Source organism: Dendrobates tinctorius, unplaced genomic scaffold (assembly GCF_039654945.1).
Source record: "Dendrobates tinctorius isolate UK_male_01 unplaced genomic scaffold, ASM3965494v1 ptg000003l, whole genome shotgun sequence".
Taxonomy (NCBI): Eukaryota; Metazoa; Chordata; class Amphibia; order Anura; family Dendrobatidae; genus Dendrobates; species Dendrobates tinctorius.
Window position 1 is genome coordinate 100714016 of NW_027361671.1, and position 17794 is coordinate 100731809.

General features: G+C 43.3%; 1 protein-coding gene across 1 annotated transcript in view; it reads left to right on the forward strand.

Annotated features, from left to right (window-relative positions):
* The window catches only part of CUX2 (cut like homeobox 2), a 642019-nt gene that overhangs the window by 572576 nt on the left and 51649 nt on the right, over positions 1-17794 (forward strand). Inside the window, exons 13-15 of the mRNA XM_073564137.1 lie at positions 8476-8524; positions 8623-8722; positions 14148-14783. Of these exons, the coding sequence (XP_073420238.1) occupies positions 8476-8524; positions 8623-8722; positions 14148-14783 (785 nt within the window). The remainder of the gene's footprint in view (positions 1-8475; positions 8525-8622; positions 8723-14147; positions 14784-17794) is intronic.

Sequence of the window (17794 nt, forward strand, 5' to 3'; positions counted from 1 at the left end):
CTTCCCACTTGCCCTGGTGTGCTAGCAAGTGGGGTAATAGTTTTGGGGTTGATCTAAGCTGTTTTATATCCGCTGACATCAAGCCCAGGGGTTGGCAATGGAGAGGTGTCTATCAAACAACCCTTTTACTAACCCCCTAGTGAAAAGTAATAAAGAAACTCTTAGAAAATTCCTTAGCTGAAAAAGAAAAACACTCCCTGACCCTTTTTTAACCATTTATTCCTGTAGAATTCAAAGCTATAGTCACCTGTCCACCATAATTCCATAATAGGGAGGTTCCAAATGATCCCCAACTCTGCTACATCAGGATGGTGTGTTGAGCAGCCAGCCGGAACACAGTGAGAGGACTGTTAGAAATTTAGAAATTTCCGGCTGCAGTGAGGAGTGATGACATAATTAAGGTTACCACAAGTAACAGCAGTTCTCTGTGTGAGCTGACCTATGAACTTATGGTAATCTTACTGTCTGTTTTCTTTCACCGACACAGATCAAAATAGGGCATATCTTTATTCCTTTTTGCGGACCATTAGTCTGCAAAAAAGTGGACATGTGAATATTCCAGTTGAAATTAATGTGTCCATGTCCTGTCCATTAAAAAAACAAGTTCAACAAAATATGACGTGAATGAGTCTTAAGAGTGTCAGTTTTGATAACTATGCACCACTGTGGGGTGGAGGGCGTTCAAGTAGCCTTTTTTCTACAAAAAAGCAAAACGCACTAGTTATGATGTTTTATCTGTCAGTTTGTGACATTTTCCTTCTATAGCTCTTGTTTTGTTTTTTAAATAAAATAAGGTGTGTTAATGTGATTAAATGTCCTTTATGAAATCGTGGGATCACATGGTCAGTGGATGTAATAAATAATTCGGCTAGGACAGCACACAATTTTTACAATGCTGAAATACTTGTAGGGTTGTTGGCAGAGCCGCTATCATGGCATTACTGCCCTTACTGGCGCATGGGGCCTGATGAGCAGAGGGGGCCTGCAGTGGGCCCCCTCTCCTCGGCTCAGCGGGCCCCAGGGTCAGGATCCTGCCGCTTCAGTAACTGATCATGCTCCCTCAGACGCACAGGCAGTTAAAATATATATCAACACTGTCACGAGTGCGACCGTGGACGCGGCCCAGCCGGCGCCTCCACATCGTCCAATCACGCCGACGTGGGGCGAGCGTTGCAGGTGGGGACGGAATGTGGACCCACTGGACCACAGGGGGGACTCAGACTAGGGAAGAGTAGCGGCCAGGGTCTGTGGCAGCTGAGCATGTGGACAAGGTAGCAGAACAACATGACACCGCAAAACTTCAGGTATAGACATAAAGTTTACTTGAAGACAAAACAAAGTACAAGCACGAAACATAATTATGCCAGGCTCCCGATTCTGCACATCAGGGAAGGGTACACGTCTCAGGATAACAGACGAAGGCAGGAGGACATCACGGGTTGATGCAGTCCAGGGTTGTCTGACACGGACATACTAGGGCAGTCTCTCAGGCCTCAGGCGTAGCACAGGCTCAGCAGGAGAACATCAGACACCGACCTCAGACAGACTTCAGGCGATGGCAGGGGTCATCACGGGTTGATGCAGTCCAGGGTCATCTGGCACGGGCATATCAGGACGGCCTCTCTCTCAGGCATAGCACAGGCTCAGCAGGAGAACATCAGGAACACCGGGCAGGACATCAGGAACACTGGGCAGGACATCAGGAACACCGGGCAGGACATCAGGACTCGGATCTCAGATATAGCATCAGCACACTGGCATCGAACTCCAGACATCAGGCTGCGGACTTCAGCTGCAGTCATCAGGCCGAAGTCATCAGGCTCCGGACCACTGGCAGCGATTGGCAGGCTCCGGACATCGGGCAGGGAAGCAAAGGATCCAGACATCTGGTGGAGGATATCAGGCACAGCACACTGGGAAGAGGTCGTCAGACACTGGACATCAGGCTGTGGTCATCAGGCTCCGGACGAGAGGCCATGGTCATCAGGCTCCAGATATCTGTCAGCGACCTAGAAAGGAGCCCAAGCGGTCTGGTGCAAACCCTAACGGGTTGGACTGGAACCGGCAGGGAATTGCGCCGAATAACCAGCTGAGCACAGAGTAGCAGAAATTCAGCGGATACCCTGGGCTCCTACTTCCAAGATGAACCCAGGTTAAATCACAGCAAGTCAGGTAGCAAAGAGTCACAGTCACTGGGCACAGGGTTCAAGACACAGAAGGACCTCAGGAATGTCACACAGAGGACACAGTTCAGACAGGGTCAGGTAAAGGAGCAGATCCAGGAAACAAGACACAACATGGACGGACCTGGATATGCAGCCTCCAGGAAGGGCGATCTGGGTATTCTGCCCCCAGAGCGGGCAGAGAAACATGACACAATTCAGACAGAGTCAGGTGCCGGAACAGATCCAGGATCAAGGATTCAGGAAACAAGACACAACCTGGACAGGCCTGGATATGCAGCCTCCGGGAAAGGCGATCTGGGTATTCTGCCCCCAGAGCAGGCGGAGATACAAGACACAGTTCACACAGGGACAAAAAGCAACAGCCAACCCAGAACTGATCAGAATCAGAGCTGGAGGTGAACACACAACCTCACATGGCTAGGTTCAGGAACTCAATGCAACGCTCTGGCCGCACCCCACAGGGCAAGGAACTTTTATATAGGAGCTGCCTCACAGCGATAGGCTGGAGCAGCAATTGTAGCACACACCCATTCCTCATAAAAGCAGGGGAGGTGTGGCCACGCGCACCCTAAGCAAATCCAGACAGAAATTAGCAATGCAAAGGACACCTGGCGAGAGCTGCAAGCCTGAACACACGTGGTAAGCCATACACAGTGCAGAGGACCGAGAAATCCATGGATAGCTTTCCACAGCGACAGCCAGGGACCGCACAAGCGGGTGGTCATGCAGTGCAGCGGAGCCACACACGCATGTACAGCTACGCAGCGGAGCAGGGAACTAAGCAGCACATCCATAAAGGTAAAAGACAACAGTATCCTTGCTAATTAGGGGGAAAGGAGCGAAGGGTTAATGCAGAGACATGCAGAGTAACACAGGGGAAGCAAAATACAAACACACCGGCGTTGCAAACACTAGCCAATTAATAACTACAAGTTTTATGGCATGCTGCATATTTGTATCCAAACCTATAACATATTTCTATTTGCAATGTTTGTGCACAAATATAGAAAACTGTACATGAACATTTCTAGATCTATGAAGAAATAAACATGATGTTTCTCCCATCAGAGTCTTTGCCTAGCATGTGAGCTAATATGCGCATTGTCAGATGTGTAGTGCGGAGGATTCTCGTTCCACCACTACCATCATGTGATCCAAGACATAGCAATAGTTAAGTGAGTCCTTATTTGCTTATAATACCCTGTTATTTGGGAATAACAAGTAATTTATTGACATCAGTTCTTTTTACTGTAAATCAGTCCCAGTGTGAGAAAGCTACAGTAATAGTTTTTGATTGATTGAAGTACAGCCTCTGATCACAGACTATGAAGTGCCCAGTGTCCCTTAGGCTTCTCAAAATCAGTACCAAAACTCTAGCTCACTCTCACTGAGGGAATATAGGGCAGCACATTTGACAGTTGGGTTGAAATGTGTAGGATCATTGCTTTGCTGTACATTGTGTCTGGATTCCTGAGGGAGCGGATGACAAGCTCACTATCCCGGGCCCTAGAGAGTAGAACTTCACTATTTTCCCACAGAACAGATGTCATGTCAATGATGTATCAGATCATCATCTGTACGTAGGAACAGTTACAGAGCCAAACTATCTCTCTAAAGAGGGAGGAAGGACATGATGATTAGTAGCCCATGCACACTTTATGGTTACAATAACACTTAATACTTCATATTCCGTATTCAGCGCTTCTATGTTTTTAGCTTTATTTGTAGAGTATACTGTAAGATATTAATTGCTAACAGCTCACTAGAAGATCATTTTGACATATTGCCCTCTACTTAGTTTTATCAGTAACAATTGAGATTGCTGATATAAGCCAGCTCTAAAAGAGAAGTTATCATCTGAAAATGACCTATTGTCATTATTGTCATCAGGTTTTTGGGTTAAATGTATTTTCAAAAACAAAATGGCAATGTTCTTTTGTGTTTTTTTTCATATAATGACCTTTATGAAGAAAAAAGAAAAATAGCAGACATCAACCCCAAATACCATTATCCTGATTGACACCGCACCAAAGCAATTGGGAAGAGCAAGGCGAAGCGCCAGAATTGGCGCATTTCATGTGATGCGTGACTTCTGGGGAGGCTGCGGGCTGGTATTTTTAGACTGGGAAGGGCCAAATAACCATAGACCTTCCCAGATGATGTCAGCTCTCTGCTTAAACTTTGCTGGTTATCAAAAATAGGGGGGACCTATATTTTTTAATTTATTTATTTAACAAAAAGCTATCCAATAAGCACCACAGGGTGAAAATGTATATGTCGCAGAGGTTGTTCAAATATAAATATGCCTGTCGCTTTGTCTATATGTTTGTCTATACGTCTGTCTATATCTATCTCTAGCTATTATCTATCTCCATAGATCCCACAGAAAAAAAAAGAGACTCTTTTCCTATGATTAATGAAAAATCCTTTATTCGTACATCAATGCAAAAGGATATACATATTAAAAACCGTTCAAAAAAGAGAAAATAGGGGCATGTGTAGGATGCAAAATATATGCCCTGGACATAATATAAAAACACCACATTGGTTATAAATATAAAATAGATAGGTATACACACAAAGAATAGAAATAACATTTAACTACTTCACGACCTTGAACGTATCCATACGTCCAGGTCGCCTGGTACTTACCGACCTTGGATGTATGGATACGTTCAGGCGATTTTCATGATCAACGCCAGATGTCAGCTGATTCAGACAGCTGACACCTGCCACTCAGTGCCAGGAGCTATGCCCGCACAGCTCACATCACTTTAACCCCCTAAATGATGCCGATCGCAGCATTTAGCAAGCAGACAGAGGGAGGAAAGCCCCTTTACCCTTGGATCCTCGCCCCCACGATGACATCGTGGGTGCCTGATCGTTGCCATAGTGACGCGATGTCATCATGACAACATCCAGGTCACCAGGTACTAGCAAGAGGCACTTGCAGTGCATGATCTATCTAACTTGCTTCTGCAGGGCTGACAGGCTATAAGGTATAGCAATGCTCCTAAAACAACATTTTGGGTAAAATAATTTTTTTTCAATTGCACAGATCAACGTTATTAGTTCAGCCTGAAGAAGAGACCTAAGTAGTCTCGAAAGCTTGCAATGTGTTACCATCTTTTCAGTTAGCCATTAAAAGGTATCAACCACTGAGGACTCTCAATTCTGAATATTTTTCTATCTACTGGCTAACACGGTACAAAGATATACATCTTTCCTGTTCCAAAACATGGTCACTTGTGGGGGTTTTCCACTGTTTAGGCGCATTAGGGGCTCTCCAAACACAACATGACACCTTTCCTGAGCCCTGTTGTGTGCCCAAACAGTAGTTTAGCTCCACATATGAGTATCTGCATACTCAGGAGAAATTGCACAATAAAATTTGGGGTCCATTTTTTTCTGTTACCCTCTGAAAATAAAAACATTGGCACTAAAAGTAAATTTGTATGGGATTTTTTTTTTTATTTCACGGCTCTATGTTATAAACTTCTGTTAAGCACCTGGGGGTTCAAGGTGCTCAGCGTCAGCACACATCTAGATAAGTTCCCTGAGGGATTTAGTTTCCAAAATGGTGTCACTTTTGGGCGTTTCCACTGTTTAGGCACATCAGGGGCATTCAAAAATGCAACATGCATCCGCTATCTATTCCAGCAAATTTTGCTTTCAAAAAGTCAAATAGCGCTCCTTCCCTTCCAAGCCCTGCTGTGCACACAAACTGTAGTCTTCCTCCACCTATTGGGTATCATCGTACTCAAGAGAAATTGCACAACAAAACTTATGGTGCAGTTTCTTCTGTTACCCTTGTGAAAATGCAACATTTCAGGCTACAAAACATTTTTTGGGGGAAAAATGAGATTTTTTTTCAATTTTCTCAGCTCAGTGCTATAAACGTATGTGAAGCATCTATCTTTAATGGGACTGATCTTTTTAAAACTAGAGTTTTATCTGTGTTATCTTTTAATCTGACGTAAATGTGACCTCATAAGTGCCAGAGTCTTAGTTATCAGTCTCAGAAAATACTGTATGTAAAAAATCTCCTGGTAAGTTAAAAAACATAAGGGTTTTTTTAATTAGAGAATTCTTCTAACGTTTATTGTCTTTAGGGCTCTTACTCATCTGCGTTTAGAAAATAGGTCCGAAGCTAGTTCCGAAAAGTCAGACGAGTGTCATGCAAGAAAGTTTTCAAGCTGCTGAGCAGTGACATCAGTGATGAACCCCGGTGACCTTCTCACGTCTGCGCTACACACTGCAGGAGCATTCTCACGCTCCTGTCTCAGTGTGTTCTGGCTGACTTGCTGAATGGTCGCATCATGCCACCACTCAACAAACCACCCAGAAGTAGCAGAGCTGGAGTTCTTCGTGGGACAGCATCACATAGGGAGTCTCGGCGGACAGGTGAGGAATATGGTTGTTTATTATTTTTTTATTTTACAGTAGTTAATGAGAAAAAGAGGGCTGGGGAGTATTTATTTAAAATAAAGGAGTCTGTGTCTTTCAATTAAATTACTTTATTCTGACTGTGTATTTTTTACAGTATGACTATAGTGGTAGTAATGAGGGCGTCTTATAGACATCTTTCCATTACTAACCCCAGGGCTTTATTTCAGCAATACAAAGCTGACATCAACCCCAACCTTATTACCCCACTTGCCACCACACCAGGGCAAGTGGAAAGAGCAAGGCTAAGCGCCAGATTTGACTCCTCTTATAGATGCACCATTTTGGAGGCGACTGAGGGCTGATGTTCATAATATCCATGGCCCCTTTCTTGCCTATTAATATGAGCCCACAGCTGTCTGCATAGCCTTTGCTGGTTATTAATTATATGGGGTACCCCATATCACTTCTTTGTAGGCGTTCCCCATTTTAATAACCAGTAAAGGCTAAGTAGACAGCTGTGAGCTGATATTAATAGCCTTGGAAGCTCCATGTTTACCCCCTTCCCAGGCTAAAACATCAGCCCCCAGCTGTCCGCTTTCCCTCAGCTGATTATTAAAAATCATGGGGACCACACTCCATTTTTTAAGCTATATCTCTATATATCTTCTATTGTATTCTGAGAGTTCGGGTAGTGAATTTACTGTACACGGCTGATGAAATGTCGGATTTCCTATGAGATGGGTGCGTGACGATTTTTTTCTTGCACCCATTGACTTGCATTGGCGAATCTTATCCGATATACGCAGCCACTCGCAGTATGCTGCTTTTTTTCTCAGTCCTATCTGAGGTGAGAAAAAAATCTCAGATGAACACTTAATCATTGAATAACATTAGTCAGAGTACAATCCAATTTTTTATCGGATTGCACTTGTCCGTTTTTCATGGAGATGAGTATGAGCCCTTATTTTGTTTTTTGCTTCTGGCATTGAGAAATTACATAGCGTGGCACTTCTGATTGGAACAAATTATGGATTATCAGTCAGATTTTTTTGATTATTAGATGCTGAATTAAATCATTTTACTGTATTTAGAAAACATTTTTATCTTAACTGTGAAACGGAATGGTCAAAAATTGGATTTTTTGCTTACAAACATTGACCGTGCGTCATTGAACACCAAAGGGTTCTGTGGATATATAGTTCAGGGAATCTGGTCTGCCAGCTAAAATGAAAAGGGGTGTTGGATCAGTGGGGGGAAGGGACTCCCGGCATCCCTATCGATTGGCTGTTTCCAGCTCCAACAATGTAAACCGTGAAAGGAGCCAGAACCGAACAGCTATGTTCACCGGGTAGTGATCATTGCTGTGAAATTCTTCTTTGCTCCTGTTGACCTCAGAAGGAGCTACGCTGCAGTTCTCGGCATAGTCCATTGACTGTGCTGTCCTGGCGCCATTTACTGTTTACATCTGACCTTTCCCGGATATGGTAAGAACTGATTGGTAGGGGTGCCAAGTGAGTTGATATTGATGACCTCTCCTAAAGATCCATTTTATTCTGCTGTCGAGAGGACAGCAATATTCTAAAGCCAGGATGAAAAGAGATCTTCAGTAACTTCAACTACATCGTCTACAGTCAAATGCGCGAGTGTTGTAGTTCACAAAAGATCTTAAGCAATAGAGCATTAAGTAGATAGTATTTTCTTTCATGACTAAAAGATACACAACACAACGTGTAACCATCTCATCTTCATGTATAACCTGTATTGAGTAGTGACAGAACAGAATTTGTCTGCTGTTGTCGCTTTATTGTCACTTGATTAATCTCTTATTTTTGTGCAGATCTTTACTCCTGCAGCATGTTGTTTTATGATATCAAGTAGAATTATTTTTCTTTTCTTACAGCATATTGAAAGCTATGAAGTCTGCTACATCCAGCTGTGATCTAACCATAGTACGTAATCTGAGTAATGTTTTATTCAAAAATACTATTTAAACATAAGTGGATATATTTAGCAGTCACTATTGAAGTATGCCACTTGTTTAATGCAGGAGACCTCCAAGTCAGAAGACAACGTATCAATAAAAAAAGAAGCATTTTACCCTCCACAGACCTTTCTACCAGAAAAGCAGAGCGCCATCCCCAGTTGTGGTATGTGTGAAATTCTGGTCCTAACTGGGCCCAGACCATCAGTACCCATTCACCAAATGAATCATTATTTTAAATTGCTATAAACTCCTCGATATTGCACTGCTGATATGCTTTAACTTATGTAAATTACTATAAAGTATGCGTAATATACAGTATTATATAGGACAAACATATCCCACTGCATTAATTGTACATGGATTGTAGTCACATTCAGGGTTGGACTGGGGTGTCTGGGGCCCACAGGGAGAATTGAACCCATGGCCCCACCCTACAGCTATATGCAAATATTTGTAGGCCGTTATCCCTGTTATAGTAGAACATCGGCTGTAAAACACAGGCGGCTCCTGCACATCTACTGTGCGCCCCCATAACTGAGATGTATAATTACGGTACTTAACATTAAAGGAGTTCTTTGGTTAAAACAAGTTATCACCGATCCATGGGCTCTACAGGATAAGTGATCGTTTAGGTTCGACCATTAGAAGCTGCACCAATCGGAAGAATAAGGAAGTTTTGTCCCTGAAAGGACTCATCCCCATTTTAACCCCTTAATTACAGCCAATACGTCTTTTTACTGACCTACTGTAAGATATAAGAGAATAGCATTCCCATACAGGTGACAATCCAGCAGCTGTCAGCTCTACACTATAGATGACAACTTGCTGTATCAGCCACGATCAGTGTTGGCACTGACTATGGTCATTTAACCCTTTATATGCTCCTGTCAATAATGACTACATCATATAAATGTGTGTGGGGGCTTCCTCTTTAACCCCATTGGCACCCTGAGATCTTAATTTTGTGGTCCTGATGTTTGCCATGGCAGTTCACGACCAAATAGCGGCCTTAGAGTTTGCCAGCTATAGCGGCCTGTTCAGAAGTTAGCAACATTTAGCTGGTAAAAACACTTTTTCATTCCTGTCATGTGACTTTGCATTAATTCCTGAAAATCACCTGAAGGGTAATTAAACTACCTGAAGACAGTTTTCAATATGTGGAGGGGGTGCTGTTTTAAAATGGTATCACTTCTGGAGGTTTTCCAATATACAGGACCCCCAAAATCACCTCAAACCTGGATAGGTCCCACAAAAAAATAAATTTTGTAAATTTCCTTTAAGAAATACTGCTCATTTTTAAACCTCCTAAAAGGCTAACAAAATAAAATAACATTTTACAAATGGGGCTGATGTAAAGTAGACATGTTGGAAAGGTTATTTATTAATGTTTCTCTGTGGTATGACTATCTGGATTAAAGGGATACTCATTCAAAGTTTGAAAATTAAATTTTTTTTACATTTTTGTCAAATTTCTGATGTTTTACACAAAATATATCAACCTAAATTTACCATTGTCAGAAATTATAATGTGCACAAAAAATGTCTAAAAATCACTGGGATTTCTTGAAGCATTCCAGAGTTATTAACACATAAAGTGTCATTAATCAGATGTAAAAAATTCGGCCCGGTCACTAAGGAGTTAAAATGCAGCGGCAGGTGAGATGTCTGTCCGCAGCTCCATTTAATGTCTTTGGGACATCCAGAAAAAAAAAATGCAGCCACTGAGGGATTGAATGGATCTGTGGTCAAGTCAAACATGCCACTCCAGTCTAATGGGGTTAAAAGCACCACATTCTGCCAAATGGGTCTAAGCAGTCAAACCCCCATCAATCAATACTTTATCACTTTTCCTGTGTAAAGGTGATTATTTTTTTTATAGATGACTCCCTGTAAGGGTATCTCTGCCGCTGTGTTCCAAATATTTAATCTCTAATGGAAATAAAAAATCTTCTCCTAATCAATATCAGAGAGAACAAATGACCACCATACACAACACAATTCACTACACCAAGACCAATAATACCACATACAGAGACGAAATACCACCACACCATGACCAGACCACAGTGACCAAATAATACATTATACAAGGAACAAACTTGTCACACCATGAACAGAGCACATATTGACTTATTAATACCACATATTTCCAGCATATAATGACCAAATAATACCATATACAAAGGACAAATACCCCCACACCGTGACCAGACCACAAATTACCACCACATAGTGACTGAATACAACTATACTGATCATGAATACAAACCACACTACTAAAAACAATGTTATTACCACCAGTGACATTATACACAGGAGCTCTGAATACAGTGTAAGTGTACAGGTGATACAGTGATCACCAGTGACATTATACACAGGAGCTCTGTATACAGAGTCAGCGTACAGGTAATAAATTGATCACCAGTGACATTATATACAACAGTTTTGTATATAGTGTCATTGTACAAGTAATACAGTGAGCACCAGTAACATTATACACAGGAACTCTGAACACAGTATATAGTGTATACATGTAATACACTGACTCACCAGTGACGTCTGTAGTTGAAGTCCTTCATCTTCATTTTTCTTCTTCATACAGCACAGATCGCCATCAGTTCTTCCAGCCAGGATTCGTTTCTGCAAAAAATAACACAGAGTCATCAATAGTTGATCGCTTCCAGAACACATTCCCCATTTTTTCCCTGACTTCCACACTACGTCAGATGAAGAAATAAAGTGATGTAGTGCCGCCCTCCACGGTAACAGGACCCTACCTTTTGTTCCCTCCATGGAATACAGTTTCCTAAAAAGTAAATTATATTACAGTAGTAATAATGTCCCTAATTGGACCCTAAAGAAATTATGTTCCCCACTTCTCACCATAAACTAATATAGCATGTTCTTCATTCTGGCCCCCAAACAGTAATTAAGCCCATCATCCTGGCCCCCTTTATTTAATAATTTCGCCCAGCCTAGCACACTTTATTTTATAATATGCCCCAGCCTGGCCTCCTATGTACCTTGTCCATCCTGGCACCCAGATATCCATCCTACATCTCCCAGCTAGCCATACTGGCCCCCATATGTCCCTTGTCCTGCCCTCCCATATATCTATCCAGGACCCTCCATATAGTCATCCTGGCCCCTTCATATATCCATCCTGGCTCCCCCATATATCCATCTTGGCCCCTCCATATATCCATCCTGGCTCCCCCAATATATCCATCCTGGCCCCTAGATATATCCATCCTGGCTCACCCATATATCCATCGTGGCCACTCTACATATCCAACCTGGTCCTTTGTCCTGGCCCCTCTATATATCCATCCTGCCCCCCGCATATATCCATCCTGGCTCCCTCTATATATCTATCCTAGCTCCCCATATATCCATTCTGTCCCACCATATATCCATTCTGGTCCCTTGTCCAGGCCCCTCTATATATTCCTCTTGCCCCCCTATATATCCATCCTGGCCCCCCATATGTATGCATCCTATCTCCCCCATATATCCATCCTGGCCCCCATATATCCATCCTGCCTCCCCCCCATATATGCATCCTAGCCCCCGCCATATATGTATCCTGGCCCCCGTATATCCAACCTGGGCCCCACCCATATATGCATCCTGGTTCCCCCATGTATCCATTCTGGCCCCATAAATATATATATATATATATATATATATATATATCTCTTGGCTCTTCCATATATCCATCTTGCCTCCCCCATATATGCAGCCTAGCCCCTTCATGTATCCATCCTGGTCCCTTGTCCCCCATATATACATCATATATCCATCCAGGCCCCCCCATATATGCATCCTGGTCCCACATATATATGCATCCTGACCCCAAAAATATAGCCATCCAGGCTCCCCATATATATGCAAACTGATTCCACCATATATCCATCCTGGCCTACCCATATCCATCCTGGTCCCCCATATACCCATCCTGGCACCTTGTTCTGGCCGTATGTACAGAAAGAGAAAAAGAAAAGATTCCTCTTACTTGCCTGCACTCCCAGCGCCAAGTGGTCGTCCTCCTCTACAAGTCCGGCACGCTCATACTAAAATGGCCGCCGACCTAGCAGAGGCCGGCGGCTGAACGTGTGCACGCGGCGCATGACACTGACGTCATACGCCGGTGACAACAGGCGCACAGTCGTCAGTGAACATAGGGACGTGCGCCGTGGGATTTCAGGTAATGAACGCTGCGTGCGTGCGCCCCTGCACATTCTCTGACTGCGCTTTTAAAGGGTCCGTGCCCCTAAAAACCGCAGACTTTTTTTTCTTCCCCGTCTTCTTCCCAACGCCATCTATCTGGTCCACTGCAAGGGCCCACCTCAGGATTTCCTCAATACCCCGCCAGGCCAGTCTGACCCTGATCACATAGATTCCTGACATGTGGCAGCAAAATCTAGTTTCCTTATTTCATACACAGTAGAGGCAATTCAGTTTACTTTCCATTGGGAGCAGGAACTGATGTAAATGTTAGCAATCTCTATGTAGCCATGCAAAATATTTTGGTGGTATATAGCAATGGATAAACTAAAAAAAAATGATAACGGGTGTACACGTAGTGTGGCACACTGATTGGGAATACCATGCACACTATTTAACAATGCTAGATATTTCCTTATTCTCTCTAGACCATTTTCCTGGATATATACTGTACATAAACTCTGCGTCCTCCATTAGAAGCACTGTAGATTGGATTTATACAACTCTCATGCCCACTGTGCTTCTATTTATTGCTGCATAAGCTCACCCTCAGTGTGGGTTTACGAGCCGCAGCATGTTCATTTCGGCAGCGGGGATGCTAGTCTCCGCTGCAGATTTTGACCCACTGAATATCTTTACGTGTGGTGAATCCGCATGTACTGACAAACAAGTGCAGCAAATAGAGCACAGTGTTTTGGACGCAGCAAAAATACACTGCGTCCAAAACGCTGCTATTCCTGATCATGTGGACGTAGCCTTAAGTTCTATGTATAACTGTGATCCTATTCCTAAAATTGCAAGTTATCCCTAGACAAGGGATGGGGATTCATTACAGATTCCTGGGGTCTGATCACTGTGACCCCCAGCGGTCCTGAGAGTGGAGTTCCAGAAACCCAGGAACAGGCTGTGGAGCCCCGTCTTGAGGGGAGTGGAAGTGCTGATGCTCAGCCTACAATAGATTAATTGTCTATGGGACTGCCAGAAAAAGACTAATATTGGGCTCCATTGACAATCAATGGATTGAGGTCGAACACATGCACATACTTTGCATCCAAGACAGAGCTCTACTGAACCCTGTTTTTAGAGTTTTGTTGTCTCATTCTCAGGATCGCTGGAGGTTGTAGCAGTGGAACCCTCAACAATTTATCTCCCATCTTATAAATAACTTACGATTTTGGGAAAACCTTTCAAAGGAGTACAGGAAGTTTGGAGATATATTGATAAATTTCATAACAGAAATAGAAAATAAAGAAATAAATAGGAAAAATGAAGAACCATTGTGTTTCATGTTTTCAGTTAGCCATTACTATTTTACTTGCATTCAATAGTATTATAATGTTTTGTTTATATGATCTTGTTAGATGAAGATCATTCTCAAGAAGCCACTAAAGATCTTGTGCCAGCTGAAAGGCCATACTCTGTTTCTCCTTTGGCAAGAGATGGTGCCTCGACACCCCGTCCTGCTCAGTCTGTGCTGGAAACATCATTTGGAAGTAAAGTTCGTAGGACCTTTTGCCCATCTTCTGTTTACAGTGATAATGAACAATTTGTAGGGGAATCAGCCCTCAAAAATCAAGTTATCTCCCCAGTGCTCAAGACTGAAAGTAACCACATTCTTTCATTTCAATCTCCATTTTACACGCAAAAGGCTAATATTCTTCCCAACAATCATCAGTCAACTGGCAATCACGATTCTAGCCCACATAGTGATCAATCTGAAGGGACCAACTCAAGCTCCATGGATGATGAACATCTGGAAACTTCTGAGATTGCTTTCCATGTTAAGGAGCAGCTATTAAAACATAATATTGGACAACGAGTATTTGGTCACTATGTCTTGGGCCTCTCCCAGGGTTCAGTAAGCGAGATTCTGGCTCGTCCCAAGCCTTGGCGAAAACTTACTGTAAAAGGGAAAGAACCTTTCATTAAGATGAAGCAGTTTCTTTCAGATGAGCAGAATGTTTTGGCACTAAGGACAATTCAAGTGCGGCAAAGAGGTAAGTGATCTGTAGGAGAAATATATCCTGTATTTCAGGATGGCCCAATGCTACTCATGATGGCACAGCTACTTTTAGTTCCTATTTTAGTTCTGTATTTTTTTTAAAAAGTCTAGCATATAGCTCAGATATGCTATAAATGTTATATTGCTGGAGGTCAAACCTCTATAGCCATCACTGATGACAAAACTTCATAGGCCACAACTGCCTCACTTTGATATTTACTGTTAAATGCTCCAATCATAAAATTAACTTATCTAAAATACATATTGGGCAATATAAGTGTAATTTACCGTATATACTAGAGTATAAGCCGAGGCACTTAATTTTACCGCAAAAAACTGGGTAAGCGTATTGACTCGAGTATAAGCCGGGTATGCATTGTCCACCTCATCCCTGTCCTGGTATGCATGGCTCCCCCATCCCTGTCCTTGTATACATGGCTCCCCAGTCCCTGTCATTGTATACATGGCTTCCCCGTCGCTGTTCTGGTATGCATGGCTCCTTATCCCCTATCCTTGTATGTATGGCTCTTTATCCCATATCCTTGTATGCATGATTCCTGTTATAAAAATGAAAACATCCTATTTACCTGCCTGTGCGCCCTCGTTGGCACTACATTTCGTTCCAGCCGCAGGCGCCTGCAGCTCTTCCTGCAGAGCAATCACAAGACCCCGCTCAGTAAGGTAATGAATATGCACTCCACGCCTATGGGAGTGGAGAAGCGTGCATATTCATTACCTTAATGAGCGGGGCCATGTGATCATTCGGCCAGAAGAGCTGCTGGTGCCAAAACGAACAAGATGCAGTGCCAGCAGCGAGGGCGTGCAGGTAGGTAAGTATGATGTGTGCTGGAAGCTGCGGCTTTCACTGTGTGCTATTACAGCAGTGGCACAGGCTTTAGCCGCAGCCACCGGCCCCTGCCTCTGTGACCCGCTCCTCCCCTGCCATCTTTCTGGAACAACTGACTCGTGTATAAGCCAAAGGGGCGAGCGTGGTAAATACAGGTTGTGGCACTTTCTGACTAGAGTCATTATAGCAAAATCTAGAATGCTTGACCGATCGGTGAGTGAGGCGGGATTATTTAGGACTATGCACACCTTAAATTTGGGCAAATCATTTAGTATGATCTATTGGCTAGAACCTGCCAGAGCATACAAAGATAACAACTTACACAGGGTTCGTAGATAAAAAATATTTCAATATTTTATTTATACAATTTAATTTCTCTGTAATAAACTACAAAAATAGTAGATAAATAATACCAAAGATGCCTCTTTGTGTCGCGGAGAATAGGTCAGCAACCAATGTGAAACAGCGGTGTCCACACTGTGCAGGAATGAGGCAGTGACCCAAGCAAGTTCAAAACAAAAACGTGTTTAATGTCCAAAGAAGAAGCTCACACAGTGCACAGCACACTGTATCCTCCGGATCGCAGACGGGAAATCAAGGACAGTCCTGGACTGGATGCCGTGAGCGACCGCACCTCCGTGTATGCAGGGCGTGCCAGACTTTTTGGCTCCGCTGGTCTGTGTTACCTCACACAGGGAATGCTCTGCAGACTGACTGCTCTGTCTGCCTGCAAGACCAATACTGACACACTCAAAACCCTGTTGCTGGGTTTTTTTTCCTTTCCTCCAGACTCTTTGGTCATAGGCCACATATAAGTTCTGTGCTGGAGTAAACGGACCAGCCACACTACCTTCCTGCAGTCCATTTAAAAAATAAAAGCTCATAACTGGTTTTCCTGAACAATTCCTTCGTCACATAACTTGACCAAGTTCACACTCACTCTTATTCTGCCTTGTGACTCACAGGCGACTTGCTGTGAGCACAAGGCACTCCAGCGGACCTAATACGCTTCTGAGCGCATCCTGGGGGACACATAGCAACCCTCACATATGACTCCGGTCACTACCTCACACCAGCTATTTGTCAGGAAGACCGCACTGCACTTGCTCACTGAGCCAGTGCGCGTCTCCTGAGTACAAAAACGGTGCACAAAGATACCTGTGGAGCGGGGCAGCAGCGGTGAAGATGCGTGCTTCAGACTAACAGGGCCTGAAGCATGTGACTGCTGGGGGCATGGCCTAAGCTCCACAGAGCTAGGAGCTGAAGGAAAACTCATATAAAGGTAACTGCGGGACAAGTTACCAAGGGGCATAGGCAGAGACGTAAACCAGATTAAGCCGGGGTCAAAGCACGAGATAGCACAACAATACCAAAGGGTTATTCAGAACGGATAGTGAGGACGTAGCAATAGATCAGAAAACCAGAACGGCAATAGATGGTACAAAAGGGACAAACTGTAACGGAGATGATAGTACCAAAACGTGAGACAGAGAACAGAGTGAGGGGACAGACCAAGTCATACACAGGAATCAAACAAGCAATGCAGTATACACGCACACCAGGGGTCAGAAAAACATCCAGAATAACAGTATAGCTGACAGGGAATCCTAGTCTGGAGTGAGTATAAATACCCCTCCCAGATCCAAGGAGAGGTTGGCAAAAGTTAACCCTGTGAGAACAGGACATAAACCATGTCCTTACCATGACACTATTAATGCACACTAACATACAATATAATCATATAGGAACTATTCATATTCACATAGGCTAATACATTATATGCCTAATGGTTAATTTGGCATATAAATACTATAAAAATCACAAAGCATTCATAAGTTAATGAAAGGAATTGTTTACCTAATTTATAAGATTTCACAGGCATAGTCAATGTGCTCCTGCTAGTGCTGACTCAGTCTCCCATCACCCCAACACACGTTTCGTGTTCCACTTCCTCAGGGGGCGTGTGTGGGAAGAGGGGCCAATGGGATTTTTTAAAGTCAATGTCAACCAATAAGGTGCCACTATTGCCAATCATGTGGTACTGGGTATAAAAATTGTTGATTTTAATACTCCGCTCTCCACCCATGTGACTGCTACATGACCTGCAGTTTCCGGTGCATGACACGCATGTGGGCAGCAAACCAAATGTAAGTTGTAAA